Below are 19706 nucleotides of genomic sequence, written 5' to 3'. Positions count from 1 at the left end.
AAACATTTTGCACTTATTCACATGTTGACAAGCTCATTCAAAAATAACTTATGTTGTAAAACTTATGAAGGGCTCCAGTGCATAACCCAGTAAGGCCTTTTGGTCTCAACTAAAAGTGTGCGGTTTTAGAGATACTGGGTTTTGCATCTGAACCCTTCATATTCTGCTGATTTTAATGTGGATGTTGAACTTTGTTGTACATTTTAGACGTGCAACACAAACAGAAAATGTGTTGATGTGGTTCAGAGGAAATGCATTTTTATATTTTTAATGAATTTAAGTATAATTATGTCGAACATGGATTAAAAATTACCTTAACCAGGTTCAACCGACCCTCTTCCCAAATCCAGCTGTCCATTGCTGACTGAAAATCCTGTGCTTTAACTCTACTGCTGTGCCTCCACTCATCCACATACCCAAGTTATTCTGCGTAATTTTCATACTGTATACAGTATCTGACAAGCGTGAGTCCACTCCGCTGCAGTATCCCTTCGTATCACTTAGTTAGTAACAGTAATTAGTGTAGCAACCCTTCAGATATGTTCAGGTTGAAAATGTTGTGAGATGCTCTGGGTTACTGACTGTTTGTAAATGCATTGTTGTGTGTGGGGTAAAAGACAGGTATGTGATTGGACCACATGGGGAGGGGGCCGGGCTAGAGAGCAGGAGTATAATGTGTTGGTGTGTACGTGCAGATTTGCCACCGTGTGTTCAGCCTGTGTAGTAGCAGCTCGTTCAGAGACACCTGTATTGGCGTGGTTGCGGCCGACAGTAACCATTAAGTTTCCATAAAGAGACGGTTGTTCACGTCTATCTCGTCCATCCTTTCGTCACGTCCAGCAGGACGCGACACTGGTGTCAGAAGTAAAAGACCGGAGTTTCTGTTGTTTATCTCCGTTAGCCGCTCATAGCCAGGACCGGCAGTATGGCCAAACAGTGGGGCAAGACCGACCACCGATGTGTGAAGGAGGAGGTGATGGACAGTGATTATGGAGGCGCTTCATGGTATATGACGGACTCTGGCCCTGCTTCTGAGCACGTTGCTCGCTTAAAACAGACCGCTAGGAAGCTAGCTGCTGATGCTGGGTTCAGTTCGGGTGTGGGGGACCGCGCCGGAGCCAAATCTCCAGCCGGCGACGTGCGGCCGAATGTAAACAAAGATAGCGGTGCCCTTCGGCTCGAAGTGAAAACACCGAAGTACTCCGGTAAGGTGGACTGGGAGGCTTTCCATGCCCAGTTCGAACTTTTAGCACGGGCTGCGGGCTGGTCTGAGGACATTAAAGCACTTCAACTTGCCCTTTGCGTTACGAAGAGGCCCTAACGTGTTTGCTGCTGCTAAGCCCAGCTGAGAGGGACAATTATGGAGCTTTAGTGGGGGCCCTGAAGAGGCGTTTTGGACAGTGTAACCAACCCGGTGTCCTGCGTTCAGAGCTGGCAAGCAGGCAGAGACTGAATGGGGAGCCACTACGTGCTCTAGCCAATGACATTGAAACCTTAACTAGAATTGCATATTCCCACATGTCTGCTGATGTGCAAAGTGAACTAGCCAGAGACCAGTTTATCCGAGCAATCACTCCCGGAGAGCTACGCATGCAGACACAGCTGGCACATCCCCGCACTCTGCAGGAGGCGCTGGAGCTGGCCCTAGAGAGAGAGGCCGTGGGAGCAGCTGCAGAGAACATCCACGTCGGAGCTGGCCCTGTTGTGAGGAGTGTGATGCAGGAGACCCCAGGCCAAGAGAAACCGGCATGGGCTGCTGAGTTAACTGAACTGATTCGTGCGGTGTCGCTGCAGCCACCTTGCAGCAGTGCTCGTCCTCACTCCCGCTGGGGCCCCCCTGTGTGCTGGTTGTGCGGTCAGGCTGGCCATATCAGCGTGCGGTGCCCCAGGCAAGTGGGGGGGGGGGGCAGGGAAACGATCCGGGGTCTGTGTAAATGGGACGACACAGGCCCTTGCTCCTGTGTCCCACTTGCCCCTGGTGAACGGAGCCCAACCGAAGGGTCGGGGGAGCGGGGCTCCTCTTCCCCCAGAAGCAGATGACGTCACAGAGTCTGCACGTGTGGTGGGCTGGACGCACGCGGGGAATGTTTGCCATGTTCCCATCGCTCTGGTGGGTACTCCATGTGTGGCGCTTGTCGACACGGGCTCCACTGCTACTTTGATGCGCCCTGATCTAGTTCCAGTTGAAACCTGTTTGGAATCTACTGGAGTAAAACTCCGGACAGTGACTGGTGAGCTGGCCCCTATGCTTGGTAGAGGGGTGGTCACTATTCGGGTGGGGAATATGTCTGTGAACTTTGAGGTGTGGGTTGCAGCTGTCCAAGATCCATGCATATTAGGACTGGACTTTCTCCGAGCTGCTCGCTGTGTGTTGGATCTGGGAAAGAACACACTGACTTTTCCCGAGGGCCCCACAGTTGAAATGGTGCACCCAACACAGACCCCATGCCCTCACCCAGCAACCTCGAGAGCTGCAGAGGCTTTTGACCCCCCTTTTCATGTTACTTCCCCAACTACCTTGCCCACCACACCCCAGTCCCCAACCCATGTGCTTCCCCCTGCCCTTGTCCAGCAACCTGTGGGGGGAGGGGTAGACAGACTGGCAGCAGTGAGGGAGATATGGGGGCGGAACAGAGAGAACTTGGAACCCCAACAGCAGGAGGAGCTGTGGGAGTTACTGTGCGAGTTTAAAGACATTTTTGCACTGACAGAGAATGAAGTGGGCCTGACACACCTGGTGCAGCACGAAATTGACACTGGGGACGCACTGCCAATCAAAACGCACCCTCGCCGCCTCCCTCTCACCCATCAGGTGGCTGCAGATAGTGCAATTGACGAGATGCTTAAGACTGGGATTATTGAGCCCTCTGACTGCCCTGGGCCTCAGGGGTTGTGATGGTGAACAAGAAAAAGATCCAAAAAAATGCGATTTTGTGTGGACTATAGGCCTTTAAATAGCTTCACAAAAAAAGACTCGTACCCGCTGCCTCGCATTGACGAGTCTCTGGACTTGGTGTCCGGCTCGTCCTGGTTTTCGTCATTGGACTTACGCAGCGGGTACTGGCAGGTGCCTCTTAGCCCTGACGCTAAACCAAAGACTGCTTTCTGCACCAGTAGAGGGCTGTGTCAGTTTCGTGTCCTCTGCTTCGGACTGTGCAACGCTCCAGCCACTTTTGAACAGCTGATGGAAAAGGTGCTGGCTGAAATCCCACGACAGGAATGTCTCGTATACTTGGATGACATACTTGTCCAAGGGAGCTCCTTCAAGGCCGCTTTAATGTCCCTGCGCCGGGTTTTACAAAAGATAGCAGCAGCAGGTCTAAAACTCCACCCTGACAAGTGCTGCTTTATGAGAAAAGAACTGGAGTTTTTTGGGCAGAAGATTAGAGGAGAGGACATAAGCACCATGGAGGAGAAAGTGCAAGTTGTAAAGAACTGGCCGACCCCCTCTAATCTGCGAGAGCTAAAGAGCTTCATTGGACTGGCATCCTACTACAGGCGGTTTGTACGTGGCTTTTCTTGTATAGCTGCGCCCCTGTTTCACCTGCAGTGTAAGGACAGTGACTTTGCCTGGACACCAGAGTGCGAGCAGGCCTTCAGCTGCTTGAAGAAGGCCTTAACGGAATCTCCCATTCTCACCCCTCCAGACCCCAACCGGCCGTTCGTTCTGGACACAGACGCCAGCGATGTGGGAATGAGAGCAGTGCTAAGCCAAGTGGGGCAAGAGGGAGAGAAAGTGGTGGCTTACTTTAGGAAGACTTTCAATAAAGCTGAATGCCGCTATTGTGTCACACGCAGAGAGCTCCTTGCTATTGTGAGAGCTATAGGCCACTTCAAGTACTACCTCTGCAGCCGGCCCTTCACTGTGCGAACTGATCACGCAGCCCTCCAGTGGTTAATGTCCTTCAAAGAGCCGGAGGGGCAAATCGCACGCTGGCTGGAAGAACTGGCCCCGTATGTCTTCCAGGTGGAGCACAGAGTGGGAACTCGTCATGCCAACGCAGACGCCATGTCCAGGCATCCCTGTGCACCCGATGGCTGTCGTCACTGTGAAAAGAGAGAGGCCCGGGAAACTGAGCTCCGCTTTGAGGAGGAGCAGGGCCCCACACAGCACGGTGATGTGCTGCTCTGCAGAGGGACACAGGTGGTTGACCCCCTGGAGTGGAGAGCACAACAAGAACAGGATCCGGACTTACAACCAGTGTTGCAGGGGGTGGAGTCAGGACAAAAACCACAGTGGGGTGAAATTGCAGGTTGTTCTCTCGTTACTAAAGGACTGTGAAAAATTTGGGGCTCTCCGGGTGAAGGACGGGGTGCTCCAGAGGGCCTGGAAAGAGCCAGCCACTGTGGAGGAGAGGTGGCAGGTAGTAGTCCCAAGGGCACTAAGAGAGTCAGTGCTAAAGGCCTGTCACGGATCTGCTGGAGCAGGTCACTTTGGAGTCTCAAAAACTCTTCGCTGTCTCCGGCAGAATTTCTACTGGGGCCAGCTCAAGAGGGATGTTGAGGACGTTTGCCGCCAGTGTGACCTTTGTACTGCTCACAAGGGTCCCCCAGACCAGTCCCGTGCCCAGCTCCAACAGCTGGCAGTAGGTGCCCCTGTGGAAAGAGTTGCAGTGGACATAATGGGCCCATTTCCTCGTACTGACAAGGGTAACCGCTATGTCCTAGTTGCTATGGACTACTTTACTAAATGGCCGGAGGCCTACGCCATACCAGATCAAGAGGCCGGGACTGTTGCAGATGCCCTGGTCGAGGGCATGTTTTCCAGGTTTGGTGCAGCAGAGGTCATCCATAGTGACCAAGGACGAAACCTTGAGTCTGGTGTTTTCTCTGCTATGTGTGAGCAACTAGGCATGCAAAAGACTAGGACTACCCCACTACATCCTCAGAGTGATGGCCTAGTTGAGCGATTTAACAGTACACTTGCAAAACAGCTCGCCATACTCACTGCCGAGCACCAGCGTGACTGGGACATGCACCTCCCACTTCTCCTCATGGCTTACAGATCTGCTGTGCAGGACTCCACCCTGTGCACACCTGCCCTTCTCATGTTAGGGCGAGAGCTGCGGATACCAGCAGAAATTGTTTTCGGCAAACCCCCGGACACACCAGCTGTTCCCCCGGGACCAGAGTATGCAAGGAAGTTCCAGGACCGAATGGAGTCAGCCCATGCTTTTGCTCGTGACCAGCTACAGAAAGCGGGCATAAGGCAGAAGAGAAACAATGACATTAGGGCCAAAGGAAAGGATTTCAAGGCTGGGGACCTGGTGTGGGTGTACAGCCCAAAAAGAAAGAAGGGACGATGCCCTAAGTTAGACTGTCATTAGGTGGGGCCTTGTGAAGTACTAGAAAAACTTAGTGAGGTGGTGTATAGAGTTCAGTTGCCCCCTAGGGGTAGATGGGTGGCCCTTCACAGGGACAGGTTGGTCCCGTACAGAGGTCATGCACGCCCCCAACACCGCCCTGCTCCCTCAAGCCCTTCCCAAAGAGGCCGGGACGGCACACCCCCAGATTCTCCCACTGTTTCGCCTCCCAACTACCTGCAACCTTCCCCATCCCCACACTCACCCCCCGCCCACCAGCAGGTTCAGCCCTTTATGTTCAATGCCACTAGGCCCCAGACAGAGAAAGCCCCCTAGTCACCTCAGAGACTTCCTATGTGATCCCTCGGGGCAAGGGACTTAGTACGGGGGGGCAGTGTAGCGACCCTTCAAATATGTTCAGGTTGAAAATGTTATGAGATGTTCTGGGTTACTGACTGTTTGTAAATGCATTGTTGTGTGTGGGGTAAAAGACAGGTATGTGATTGGACCACATGGGGAGGGAGTATAATGAAGGAGTATAATGTGTTGGTGTGTACGTGCAGATTTGCCACTCTGTGTTCAGACTGTGGAGTAGCAGCTTGTTCAGAGACACCTGTATTGGCGTGGTTGCGGCCGACAGTAACCATTAAGTTTCCGTAAAGAGACGGTTTTCACGTCTATCTCGTCCATCCAGCGACATTACTTTATGCCTAAGGTGAAAAATGTTTCTTCTTATGAACAGTCAATCAAAAACAAAATACTTTAGAATGATGAAATTGAAAATACAGGATCCAATGAAGGTTTTGAACCAATGCAAAGTGGAAGACGTCTGAAACAGTTGTGTTCAAAATATTAGCAGTGTGCTTAAAAAAAAGTGAGTCAAGTTCAAAATCATATAATTCAAATAATTAGCTTATTTGAATTAGCTTATTAAATAAATAGCTTCAAATAATAGCTTTTATTTCCATACACACAAATGCATTGGAAACACTGCACATTCTATCAAAACACAAAGAAAAATTTATCAAATTTATTACTTTACATACGAGGTCTGTGAGAAAAGTATCCGACCTTTTTATTTTATGCAAAAAATATATGGATTTGATTCATATGTTTTTACGTCAGCCAAGCTTGAACCTTCGTGCGCATGCGTGAGTTTTTCCACGCCTGTCGGTTGCGTCATTCGCCTGTGGGCAGGCTTTGAGTGAGCACTGGTCCACCCCTCTCGTCGTCGTTTCATTGCGAGGAAATTGCGGAATGATTTGGGTTTTTTTTCCATCAGAATTTTTTCAGAAACTGTTAGAGACAGGCAGCTGGAAACCATTTGAAAAATTTATCTGGCTTTCGGTGAAAATTTTACTGGCTTCACAGAGAATAAGGAGTGTTACTACAGCTTTAAGGATGGCCCACAATGGCGGACGGCGCGCCGCGCTCCGAGCCGCCATCAAGAGGTAGAAACCACCACATCATTTCTAAATGGATGGCTGTGTGGAGCCGGGACCGTCGTGTGCAATTTCTCTGGTTATCACAAGAGCTGGACATCAGCCATTTTCCGGCAGATTTCACTTTTAACAAGAGATTTTGTCACGGAAAGCTGCGCGGAGGCTTCGCGCGTCACGACCGATTCACTGATGAAGCTAGACAAAGGAACACCTCCGTTTCGGAGTGTTAGAGGACAAGTTGGGACATCAATCAATCAATCAATCAATCAATTTTGTTTATATAGCGCCAATCACAACAAACAGTTGCCAAGGCGCTTTATATTGTAAGGCAAAGCCATACAATAATTATGGAAAAGCCCCAACGGTCAAAACGACCCCCTGTGAGCAAGCACTTGGCGACAGTGGGAAGGAAAAACTCCCTTTTAACAGGAAGAAACCTCCAGCAGAACCAGGCTCAGGGAGGGGCAGTCTTCTGCTGGGACTGGTTGGGGCTGAGGGAGAGAACCAGGAAAAAGACATGCTGTGGAGGGGAGCAGAAATCAATCACTAATAATTAAATGCAGAGTGGTGCATACAGAGCAAAAAGAGAAAGAAACACTCAGTGCATCATGGGAACCCCCCCAGCAGTCTAAGTCTATAGCAGCATAACTAAGGGATGGTTCAGGGTCACCTGATCCAGCCCTAACTATAAGCTTTAGCAAAAAGGAAAGTTTTAAGCCTAATCTTAAAAGTAGAGAGGGTGTCTGTCTCCCTAATCTGAATTGAGAGCTGGTTCCACAGGAGAGGAGCCTGAAAGCTGAAGGCTCTGCCTCCCATTCTACTTTTACAAACCCTAGGAACTACAAGTAAGAATGCAGTCTGAGATCGAAGCGCTCTATTGGGGTGATATAGTACTATGAGGTCCCTAAGATAAGATGGGACCTGATTATTCAAAACCTTATAAGTAAGAAGAAGAATTTTAAATTCTATTCTAGAATTAACAGGAAGCCAATGAAGAGAGGCCAATATGGGTGAGATATGCTCTCTCCTTCTAGTCCCTGTCAGTACTCTAGCTGCAGCATTTTGAATTAACTCTGGCCCCCGGAAGACAATTGACTATGGTTGCTGGTGTCGCTAACTTCACATTTCTCAAAACAGAGTCGCCAATAACCAGAGTTTGTTCCTCGGCGGGTGTGTCGCCGAGTGGGGAAAAACGGTTAGAGATGTGAACGGGTTGGCGGTGTACACGTGGCTTCTGTTTAGGATTACGCTTCCTCTTCACAGTCACCCAGTCGGCCTGCTTTCCCGGCTGCTCGGGATCTGCTGGAGGGGAACTAACGGCGGCTAAGATACCTTGGTCCGCACCGACTACAGGGGCCTGGCTAGCTGTAGGATTTTCCAAGGTGCGGAGCCGAATCTCCAATTCACCCAGCCTGGCCTCCAAAGCTACAAATAAGCTACACTTATTACAAGTACCGTTACTGCTAAAGGAGGCCGAGGAATAACTAAATATTTCACACCCAGAGCAGAAAATTGCAGGAGAGACAGGAGAAGCCGCCATGCTAAACCGGCTAAGAGCTAGTAGCTGCACTAAGCTAGCGGATTCCTAAAAACACACAAAGTGAATAATGTGTAAATAATTTAGAGGTGATTCAGCAGAGGGAGTGCTTTAGTTAAGGCACATGAAGATTACACTGTGAAACAAATCGTTATCTAGTTAACTAGATCAATCTAACTGCGCAGATTAAACAGCTAACAGATACAGCAAAACACCGCTGTGCTCCAGAACAGGAAGTGATACAATACCGCAGTGAGAGCCAACCACCAGTAGAGGCAGTCCTGACATGCCCAGCTCTCCACAATTTCTTTTATACTCACTCAACTGGTAAGCACTGAAAGCCGAGATAGGCATGTCCCAACTTGTCCTCTAACACTCCGAAACGGAGGTGTTCCTTTGTCTTACTTCATCAGCGAATCGGTCGTGACGCGCGAAGCCTCCGCGCGGCTTTCCATGACAAAATCTCTTGTTAAAAGTGAAATCTGCCGGAAAATGGCTGATGTCCAGCTCTTGTGATAACCAGAGAAATTGCACACGACGGTCCCGGCTCCACACAGCCATCCGTTTAGAAATGATGTGGTGGTTTCTGCCTCTCGATGGCAGCTCGGAGCGCGGCGCGCCGTGTGCCATTGTGGGCCGTCCTTAAAGTTGTAGTAACACTCCTTATTCTCTGTGAAGCCCGTAAAATTTTCACCGAAAGCCAGATAGATTTTTTGAATGGTTTCCAGCTGCCTGTCTCTAACAGTTTCTGAAAAAATTCTGATGGAAAAAAAAGCCCAAATCATTCTGCCATTTCCTCGCAATGAAATGACGACAAGAGGGGTGGACCAGTGCTTACTCAAAGCCTGCCCACAGGTGAATGACGCAACCGACAGGCGTGGAAAAACTGACGCATGCGCACGAAGGTTCAAGCTTGGCTGACGTAAAAACATATGAATCAAATCCATATATTTTTTGCATAAAATAAAAAGGTCGGATACTTTTCTCACAGACCTCATAAAGTGAAGAAAAAGGAACATTAGCTTGGTCAAAAACATAGCAGTGTACAAAGTCAAATGGAGAAATGCTTGAAGATATTAGTCTTCCTATGAATCACTGAACTAATATTTAGTTCAGTTGTATAACCACTGTTTGTGAGAACTGCTTCTCATTTGTGTTGCATAGAGTTGGCCAGTGTCTGGTTCCTGTGGACAGGTATTCCAGCCCAGGATGATCAGACAGCATTCTACAATTTCTTTGGATTTTTTGTTTTTGCCTCATAAACAGTATTTTTTTATGTCACCCCACAAATTTTCATTTAGATTAAGGTCCTGGGATTGGGCTGGCCACTCCATAACATTAATTTTATTGATCTGGAACCAAGATGCTGCTTGCTTGCAGGGCATTTCCTCTTTGGCAGAAGGAAACATGACCTCCAGGTATTGATGTTTTCAAACTGATCCGTGGTCCCTGGTATGTGATAAATAGGCCCAACACCATAGTATGAGAAACATCCACATATCATGATGCTTGCTCCATCATGCTTCACTATCTTCACAGTGTACTGTGGCTTCATTTCAGTTTTTGGGGGGTCGTCTGACAAACTGTCTGCGGACCCTAGACCCAAAAAGAAGAATTATGCTTTCATCAGTCCACAAAACGTTTTTTACTCAGATTCTCTGAGAGAAACCCAACAAACAGCATGCACAACATTTACTGCCGTTGTCCTTAAATAAGGGCCACTTGTAAGGGTGTAATAAGGGTCACAGAAAGAAAAATTCTGACTCTGCTATTTTCTTTAACAGACTAATACTCCTTTGTCCTCACTTTTGCTAAAGTAGTATCAAATTTGATCATTTTTTTTCTTAATGTTTTGATTTGGAATAGAATGTGCAGTGTTCCTAAAGTACAACCCCAGTTCCAATGAAGTTGGGACGTTGTGTAAAATGTAAATAAAACAGAATACGATTTGAAAATCCTCTTCAACCTATATTCAATTGAATACACACAAAGACAAGATATTTAATGTTCAAACTGATAGACTTTGTTGTTTTTGTGCAAATATTTGCTCGTTTTGAAATGAATGCCTGCAACACATTTCAAAAAAGTTGGGACGGGGCAACAAAAAACTGGGAAAATTGATGAACACTCAAAGAACACCTAACTGGAAACAGGTGAGTGTCATGATTGGGTATAAAAGGAGCATCCCCAAAAGGTGCAGCTGTTAACAAGCAAGATGGGGCAAGGATCACCACTTTGTGAAGAACCATGTGCAAAAATAGTCCAACAGTTTAAGAACAATGTTTCTCAATGTTCAATTGCAAGGAATTTAGGGATTCCATCATCTACAGTCCATAATATAATCACAAGATTCAGAGAATCTGGAGAACTTTCTACACGTAAGCAGCAAGGCCGAAAACCAACACTGAATGCCTGTAACGATTCCTCAGACGGCAGTGTATTAAAAACTGACATCATTGTGTAAAGGATCTTAGCGCATGGACTCAGGAACACTTCAGAAAACCATTGTCAGATAACACAGTTCATCACTACATCTACAAGTGCAAGTTAAAACTCTACCATGCAAAGCGAAAGCTATACATCAACAACATCCAGAAATGCCGCTGCCTTCTCTGGGCCCAAGCTCATTTGAAATGGACAGACACAAAGTGGAAAAGTGTGCTGTGGTCTGATGAGTCCACATTTGAAATTGTTCTTGGAAATCATGGACATTGTGTCCACGGACAAAAGAGGAAAAAGACCATCCAGATTGTTACAAAAGCCAGCATCTGTGATGATATGGGGGCGTGTTAGTGCCCATGGCATGGGCAACTTACACATCTGTGATGGCACCATCAATGCTGAAAGGTACATCCAGGTTTTGGAGCAACACATGCTGCCATCTAAGCAATGTCTTTTTCAGGGACGTCCCTGCTTATTTCAGCAAGACAATGCCAAGCCACGTTCTGCACAGCATGGCTTCATAGTGAAAGAGTGCGGGTACTGGCCTGCCTGCAGTCCAGACTTGTCGCCCATTGAAAATGTGTGGTGCATTATGAAGCGCAAAATATGACAATGAAGACCCCGGACTGTTGAACAACTGAAGTCGAACATCAAGCAAGAAAACAAGGAAAGGTGATGTAACACAGTGGTAAACATACCACTGTCCCAATTTTTTTGAAACAGTGTTGCAGGCATCCATTTCAAAATGAGTAAATATTTGCACAAAAACAATAAAGTTTATCAGTTTGAACATCAAATATCTTGTCTTTGTGGTGTATTCAACTGAATATACAGTAGTGTTCAGAATAATAGTAGTGCTATGTGACTAAAAAGATTAATCCAGGTTTTGAGTATATTTCTTATTGTTACATGGGAAACAAGGTACCAGTAGATTCAGTCGATTCTCACAAATCCAACAAGACCAAGCATTCATGATATGCACACTCTTAAGGCTATGAAATTGGGCTATTAGTAAAAAAAAGTAGAAAAGGGGGTGTTCACAATAATAGTAGTGTGGCATTCGGTCAGTGAGTTCTTTAGGGTTTTAGCGGGGGAAAATTAAGCGAAAGAAAGAAAGAATAAATGAAGCAATAGATCGAAGCACTGCTTCAATCTGTGAACCACTGCCTCGATTGGTTCAAGGTTCAAAGCAAAGCTGCGCTGCAGAAAAATTGATTACGGACCCGCTGCATGGTCTCTAATCAATGTAGAGAAATTATCATTTTCCTGACAAACTCCCCCCAAATAACGGCCACTCTGAAGGACCGATAACAGAATTGTAAGCAAAAAGCTTATTGATGTCGGAGGATCAAATCAGTTCTTAACGATACCCGAAAGGAACCGGTTCTCGATACCCATCCCTACTCTCTGATCAGATCTCATCTCTGATGATGGGCTCCACGCTTCGATCATCTTCATGCAGTTCAAAAAAGAGAAAAACTTGAAGCGCTGGTCCAAGACGCCTCATTATTTTGACGCACCACACACTAACCACACACACTAAAATACTCCACCACATACACTAAAAACACACTCTAAGCATGACAAATATCACACAACTTTCACATACCAAACTGTCTGATTGCCGTCTGCTTTTCGCTCCACATGAAACCACAGTTTTCTTTCCCTCAGCAACCAAATTATGTGGATTGGGGATCACTGTTTATTAGGTAATATATTTTATGCCAGTGATAAAGAAATTTTTTTTACTTGACGTTTGATGTTGGAGACAGAGAGATGGAAGAAAATTCCCATTTGCAAAACACACACACACAAGCACAGACAGGTGGGGTCTGTGGTTTGTCATCAACCCATGTGGAGTTGGTGATTTTGATTGGTTCGCTTCTGAGTTTTCCACCAGTGATGAACTAGGAGTCATGTTTCTTCAGAATGAAGGAATGTTGTTTTTGCTGTGGGTGTCTGCAAAACGCACAGCAAATATGAGCATATTATCCAGGAAAAAGCATTGTGTAAATTATTAATCATAATTCAAGTTATACTTGGCCTATTAACAAAATTTAAAAAGTGGTATACAGGTTGAATTCCACACATTCAACACACATTCAGAGACCCAGAGTGGAGCGGATTGTGTGCTACATCCATTTAATTAGGTCATGTGACTTTGACCCAGAGACGTGTCAGTCGACTCCAGAAGGTTAAGGATCCAGTCACGGGTTGGCATCATTTTAATAGCAGTTCAAGTGGCGGTGAGGTTGACCACCAGTGTGCTTCAGTATTAAAGTAAATCACCTCCAGTCAAAATTACCATCCAGTACCGTACGATTTCTATTTATTACTGATAGATCTGAATACTTGTTTCGATCCTCTGTCTTGTTTGCATGTTTAACAGATTTGGAAGCTTCATCTAAAATGTAGCTTCAGACTCCTGTTGTAAATCCAAATGCATTCCAGTGTGATGTTCTCAAAGGTTTCTTCTGCGGAGGCACAGCTCACACTAACACAGATTTTCTCCTGTGCTGTCTGTGAATTTATCTCTTTCCTACCCCTTTCTTCTGATTCCATCCCTTACCCCTCCACACTCTCCTCTGTCACTTCCTGTTCCATTTTCTTTTAACTTACCTTCATCTTCTTGATAATTTTCTGACCCTACTTTATTCCGGCCTATTGCTGATCTCCCTCTTTCTCCTTTAATTCCCCTCTTCCTTGATCCTGTCTTTTGCTTCTTGACTTGTCTTTCTCCTCCCTCCCCTGTAGACCACATAGCTCACATCATAGAGCTGCTGGGCTGTATTCCCAGGCATTTTGCACTCTCCGGAAAATATTCCAGGAGTTCTTCAACCGAAGAGGTAGCGCTGGCCAGGAAGCTAGCACGACTGAACACACCGTGTACTTAGATGGACAAAAATGGACATGACATACAGGGGGTCGACATATAAGCTTCAGGACCAATTTACTGATTATCTGGCAGTTATTGGCAAAATTATATACATTCTCAGTCACCACTTGTGTCTGTGGTATCCAAGGCAACGGTGGTGTGTCAGTCCCATGCAGCCAGTGTATATGCATGTTCATGTGTGTGCGTGGTGCATGCTGTAATGCTGAACCGTGCCTGTCCCCTCTGTGATGTATGTGTGGTGGCAGACCACATCGCTCTGATCATGGAGCTCCTCGGGAAGGTCCCACGCAAAGTGGTCACTGCTGGGAGGTACAGCCGAGAGTTTTTCTCCAAGAAAGGTAAACGGTACCAGACAGCAGCTGCTTAGATGCAGAACAGGCCTTCTCAAAGCATTAGCGGCACCTAGATCGAAAACCCATGTCACAGTTTCTGAACTAAACAGACTTTCAGATGGCCCGCATTTATCAAAACTGTTAACTGTGACAATTTGAAGAAATTAAATACATTAAAATGTGAAGAGAAATTACTAGCACAATTGTGACAGTTTTGAAGAAAAAAAAAATTATAATTAAGTTAATTAATTTCATTCATTTGGAAAAAAGGCTGTTACATCAAAAAAAATGTAGGAAAAAGTTGCAGAGCTGTGAATACTGTGCAGGTACACTGTGTCACAGAAAGACAGTGAAGAATGGGACTCTGTGTGAACCATGGACGTTCACAGCACTGGAAAACAGGTGTTCATTAATGGACATTTTGAATGCTTCACAGTTCTGTGTGAGTTTATCTAAGTTTATCCTCATACACAGAATACTCCATGCAGTTGTAACAGATATCATTTTGGAAGTATCCTGGCATGTGAGTGTTGATTTGGTTGCAGTCTGCAATCTCACCACCAGATGACGATAATTCTTACCCATTGAAAATTTAACAGAACTCTTCATATTATATATATATATATATATATATATATATATATATTAAATTGCCAACATTCTTCTCCCTCTGTGGAGTTTATTGATGGTTAGCAACCAAACTGTGTGCACAATACTGCCACCAATTTTCAATGTGAGGAGCATCATGATTCGTGAAGGGTGTCGAAATGGATTCAACATGTGAAATTGCATGAATACGTGGCTGAACGACATGCCTGTTTTTTTCTCCCAACTGGCTCATTCACCTATTTTTTAACGGCAATCTTAAGAACTTTGATAAATGTGGGCTTGGCTTTATTTGCCTAACTGTTAATAATGTGAAGAAGTTTGGTTTTTGTTGTTTTAGTAAAATCTAATCAGATAATTACAAAAAAATTACAGCAGAACAACAGACAGCCGGATATTTGGCCTGATGTTCAACAAGAATATAAATTAGCCATTAAAGGACAAATGGCAAATTAAAGTCTGAGTAGTTTACACAGGCAGTTGGAACAATAATGTTACGATTGGCTTACGGTTACTGCATCTAAGACCTGAATGATTCTCTTCTTTGAGCCTGTAAGTGTTTGGGATTTCTGCGTGATAACCTCACACACTCATTTATTCTCTTTTCTCTCCATGTCCCTGCCTTTCTGCTTATATATTCTTCATAAAGTGTCATGAGACTTAAATAGCCTCTTTGATGTTGTCTCTATCCGAGGTCTGAGCCTGCATTTGATGTCTCAGTGTTCTCGCTTTTATCTCATGGAGCTCCGTTAATCTGCTCTGACTTTCCCGCTCTGCGGACTTCTCCTGTCTAAGCCAATGCCGTGCTGTCCAGCACTTTCCTTCATGTGCACTGATTGTAATAAACTCGGACTGAAAGTAGATATTTGATTAGTCACACTAACACACTCTGCCTTCTCTGTAAACATGAAAAAATCTTATTAAGACCAAATTTACATGTTTAAGTGCTTTGTCTTCTCAAATCTCTTGTTCAATATATTGGGCATCATGAAAATGGACTACTTATCACCTTCTCTTGTTTTCCACTTGGTGCAGAGGTTAGGTGCCATGGCAGCCATGGATTGAACAGGGCTTTTGGTCTGATTTTTTCCCATTAATCATTTGCCGATGCACCTGTCAATCATTCTCCTGGGCAGTAATGAAGCTCTCCTTCTAAATTTCCATCACCGTTCCTATCCCTTTTGTTTCCCGGGGTTTTTGACCAAGAATCTGCAGGTTTTTGTTTCCACCATTACAGCTGCTAAGTCGTGGTCCCGTCTGTTTTATTTGGAAGTCATCCTGCAGATCCTTGATCCTCTGTGGCATGTGATTAAACTGCTGCACTTCCCTCCCTGCCACGTGGGCTGGTTGACTTGTGTGCCTTTTTCCCCCTGCAGGCGAGCTGCGACACATCACCAAACTGAAGCCGTGGTCTCTGTTCGACGTGCTGGTGGAGAAATATGGCTGGTCGCCCGAGGACGCCGGCCACTTCACTCACTTCCTTCTCCCCATGCTCGAGATGGTGCCCGAGAAGAGGGCTTCAGCCAGCGAATGCCTCAATCACCCTTGGCTCAACTCGTAGCCACAATTTCAACTCCAGCACCCTCTTCCCCGTAGGCTTACCCCCCCCCCCCCCTCCCCCCCCCCCCCCCCCCCCGCCCCCCCAAAAAAAAGTAGCCCCTAGTGGCAGTATCTGGAATAACAGCACAGAAACTAGTATCAGAGTTGGAGGAAAACAAAGTGTGAAGATTTCTGTCTATTTTTTTTTCTCGCTCATGCACTTACATGCTCATTTTGGGGAAGCTTTAGAACCTCATAGCGCCTGCCGTCCTGTCCTAAAAAGAATGTAAAGACAGCTGGTGCAAGTCAGCCAAACTGAGCTTATTGAGGTAATAAGTCAAAATATACAAATAAGAGTTTTTCCATCAAGTTTTCAGCTGGACATATTTTATTATCCCATCTCATCCCAGTCTTCTTGTCAGATCTGTGGATGCACACGGGGCAACTGATGTGTTTTTAGCACCCCGTCGCTACAGCCCGATGTCCGTCAGCTGTCCGGGGTCTCAGAAACACACAGTAATGGATTGTTCGAGTGCATGAGCACATAGAACCTGGCATCTCACTTCAGTCCAGAAACACCATCATCCTGCTGTGGATGAGGCACTCACATGGAACTAAAGTACTATGGTTGAAGAGGTTCTTTCCTGGACACCATTCCAAAAACGCTGTCAAACAGATAGTTTATAGGACAGCCAGTCCTCCAGGGAGCACCACATCGACAGTTGGAAAGCTACGAGAGGAGCAAATCAGTAAACTACAATAATTTAACCGCAGCAAAGGACAGGTTGGTCGATACAGACCTTTTAAAATGCATGGACAGACTGATGGATCAGCATGAAGGGTTCTGGCAATGTGTTTAGGTTGTGCATTTCATTAGTTTGGTTTGCGGTTTGATCACCCCTCTTGGACACTGTGGAAATATGAAGAATTTTTTTTGTGAAATTGTTGGTCCAAGAAAGGTCACAGTGTTTCAAGTCTTCTCTACTGCAGGTTTTGATGATCTTCAAATCTTGATGCTTGGTCATCATTCCTGACGTTTACACTTTTACTCCAACAAGTCTGTTGATTCTTGCTGTGGTTCATTTACCAGAACTGATTAGTATCATCCCTATTTTATCCCACCTGAAAATAGAAGGATTCCTGTGAATTTCCAGAAAGCAGATGGACACATGGAGGTTGCACTTGTCTTTGTAAATGTCCTTCAGGGATTTGAAAACTTTGTACATAATACTGAGACCTGGCAGCGCAGATAAGGACGTGGATAAAGTTTCAACACACAAGCATCATTCCAAAACAGAGGCCGTTGTTGGCGGAACTTGAATTTCTCCAAGCAGCCTAGAGGGAAGTTGTGACTGCGCTACCCAGTGGCTGTATGGGAGTACTGCATGGCCACACATTGCTGCTGCTCTCAGTGCCAACGCTCCAAGACGTTCCACTAGATCTCACTTATCTGTCTGTCTCACACACACAAAGTCTCACGTCATCACTATTAGTCCAGTTGCCTTTTTTCGCAATAAATTAAAAAGATGAGTATAATTAAATGGTGAGATATTTTTAAAAAACTATTTAATTCGTTAAAAAATAACTTTCTCTGGTTGTTGTGACTGTGACTTTTTTTCTTGTCTTATACTGAGGTGATTGTGTTTGTCTCATAGAGATTGTCTACATTTCAGTTACTATTATTATTATTAATATTATTATTATTATATATATATATTTTAAGTTGTCACCTCGCCCTCCTTACTTGAACAGTGCTGCTCTGTTTGGGCTCTAGCTGGTGATGAAAAAAAAAAAAAAATCAAACATTTTGCAATAAAAAGGTATGTGATGGGTTTTGTTTTGTTGTTTTTAGCACCAAAGCATCCCAATCTTACTCTTCAGCCATGCTGACTGTTCTTCCTGAAAGAATTATGTTTCATGTCTGTGTTTTTCATTGACAGATTTAATAAAATTGTAACTTAATGGAATCAGTTCATTAATGTAGGACATTTTTCTGTAAAATTGTGTATTGGAATCCACAACAGGAAGGACCATTGTGTGTTCATTACGTCCGCCAAGGACGTAATAAAATAATCAGCGTTTATTTATTTATTTGTGTGTCTGTGAGCAAGATTACGTCAAAACTACTCCATGGATTTTGACGAAATTTTCACCACAGATAGATATTAGCATAAGGAAACGTAAACTCAATTATATTTTGGAGGTTATCTGGATCCGGATTCTGGATCACGTTTAACTTTATTAGCTTTGAAGGATTAAGTCAAAACTACTTCATGGATTCTCACCACATTTGCACCACAGATAGAGGGCATGGAATACTCCACTGATTTTTGGAGGTGATCCGGTGTCTCTGAACGAATGGTTCCCCCAAATATCGGTCTGCCCTGCCTTCACTGCGCATGCGTCATTTCTGAGCATCACCAGCAGTTCACCGATTATCACCTTGTTTCTGCTTCAAACTGCACTCCAGTCATCATCGATCTCAGTGACAGATATTTGAAGCTTTTGTACAACAATCATTTCCATAAATTCAGCATTATTTCATAAAAGATGGAGAAGTGATCAGAGCACCACAGCAGCAAATCCAAGACTGATGTGCTGGTGCGCCTCCGTCATTTCAGTGCGTCAGTTACGACTCACCCATTATGGCCTCGTTTCTGCTTAAAACAGCCTCATTTCTACTCAAAACTGACTCTAGAATGATTTAAGAGGTTTTACATTGTCATGTGATGGTTCATAATCACATTATTATTATTTGATAGCTTTGGGTGCAAAGAGTCAATCTCAGATGAGCTGCTGTGGTCCCAAATGAGGCATGCACAGTGAAGTCAGTGTGGACCAAAAGTGGCTCTGCGGTCGGTAACACCGGATCCGGATTCTGGATTAAGATTGCTCTTTATTTAAAATTTGAAGGATTACTTCAAAAGTACTTCACGGATTCTCGCCAAATTTGCACCACACATACAGTAGTGTTCAGAATAATAATAGTGCTATGTGACTAAAAAGATTAATCCAGGTTTTGAGTATTTTTCTTACTGTTACATGGGAAACAAGGTACCAGTAGATTCAGTAGATTCTCACAAATCCAACAAGACCAAGCATACTTGTTTCCCATGTACCAATAAGAAATACGAGGTCTATTAGAAAAGTATCCGACCTTATTATTTTTTTCAAAAACCATATGGATTTGAATCACGTGTGATTGCGTCAGACAAGCTTGAACCCTCGTGCGCATGCGTGAGTTTTTCCACACCTGTCGGTTGCGTCATTCGCCTGTGAGCAGGCTTTGAGTGAGGAGTGGTCCACCCCTCGGCGAATTTTTATTGCCAGGAAATGGCGGAATGATTTGGCCTTTTTTCCATCAGAATTTTTTCAGAAACTGTTAGAGACTGGCAGCTCGAAACCATTAGAAAAATTTATCTGGCTTTCGGTGAAAATGTTACGGGCTTGGTAGAGAATAAGGAGTGTTACTGTCACTTTAAGGACGGCCCCCAGCGGCTGTGGGGCACTCCGCACTCCGAAGCCGCCATCGACAGGCTGAACAACCATTTCATTTCTAAACGGATGGCTGTCTGGATCCGTGACCATCGTGTGCCATTTCTCTGGTTA

At 45.2% G+C, this 19706-nt stretch overlaps 1 protein-coding gene across 5 annotated transcripts in view; it reads left to right on the top strand.

Annotated features, from left to right (window-relative positions):
• srpk2 (SRSF protein kinase 2) overlaps positions 1–18064 on the top strand; it is a 261158-nt gene extending 243094 nt beyond the window's left edge. For 3 of the 5 annotated variants that reach the window (XM_034176049.1, XM_034176048.1, XM_034176050.1), the window contains 2 exons: positions 13866–13958; positions 15935–18064. In XM_034176049.1, coding sequence (XP_034031940.1) covers positions 13866–13958; positions 15935–16119 — 278 coding nt within the window. In that variant the 3' untranslated portion in view covers positions 16120–18064. Of the gene's footprint in view, positions 1–13478; positions 13571–13865; positions 13959–15934 lie in introns of all 5 variants that reach the window. The other 2 variants (XM_034176052.1, XM_034176051.1) reach the window with 1 other exon arrangement.
• The last annotated feature ends 1642 nt before the right edge of the window (positions 18065–19706 follow it).

This window comes from Thalassophryne amazonica, chromosome 8 (genome assembly GCF_902500255.1).
Source record: "Thalassophryne amazonica chromosome 8, fThaAma1.1, whole genome shotgun sequence".
NCBI lineage: Eukaryota > Metazoa > Chordata > Actinopteri > Batrachoidiformes > Batrachoididae > Thalassophryne > Thalassophryne amazonica.
This window is presented reverse-complemented; position numbering and strand designations above follow the sequence as displayed.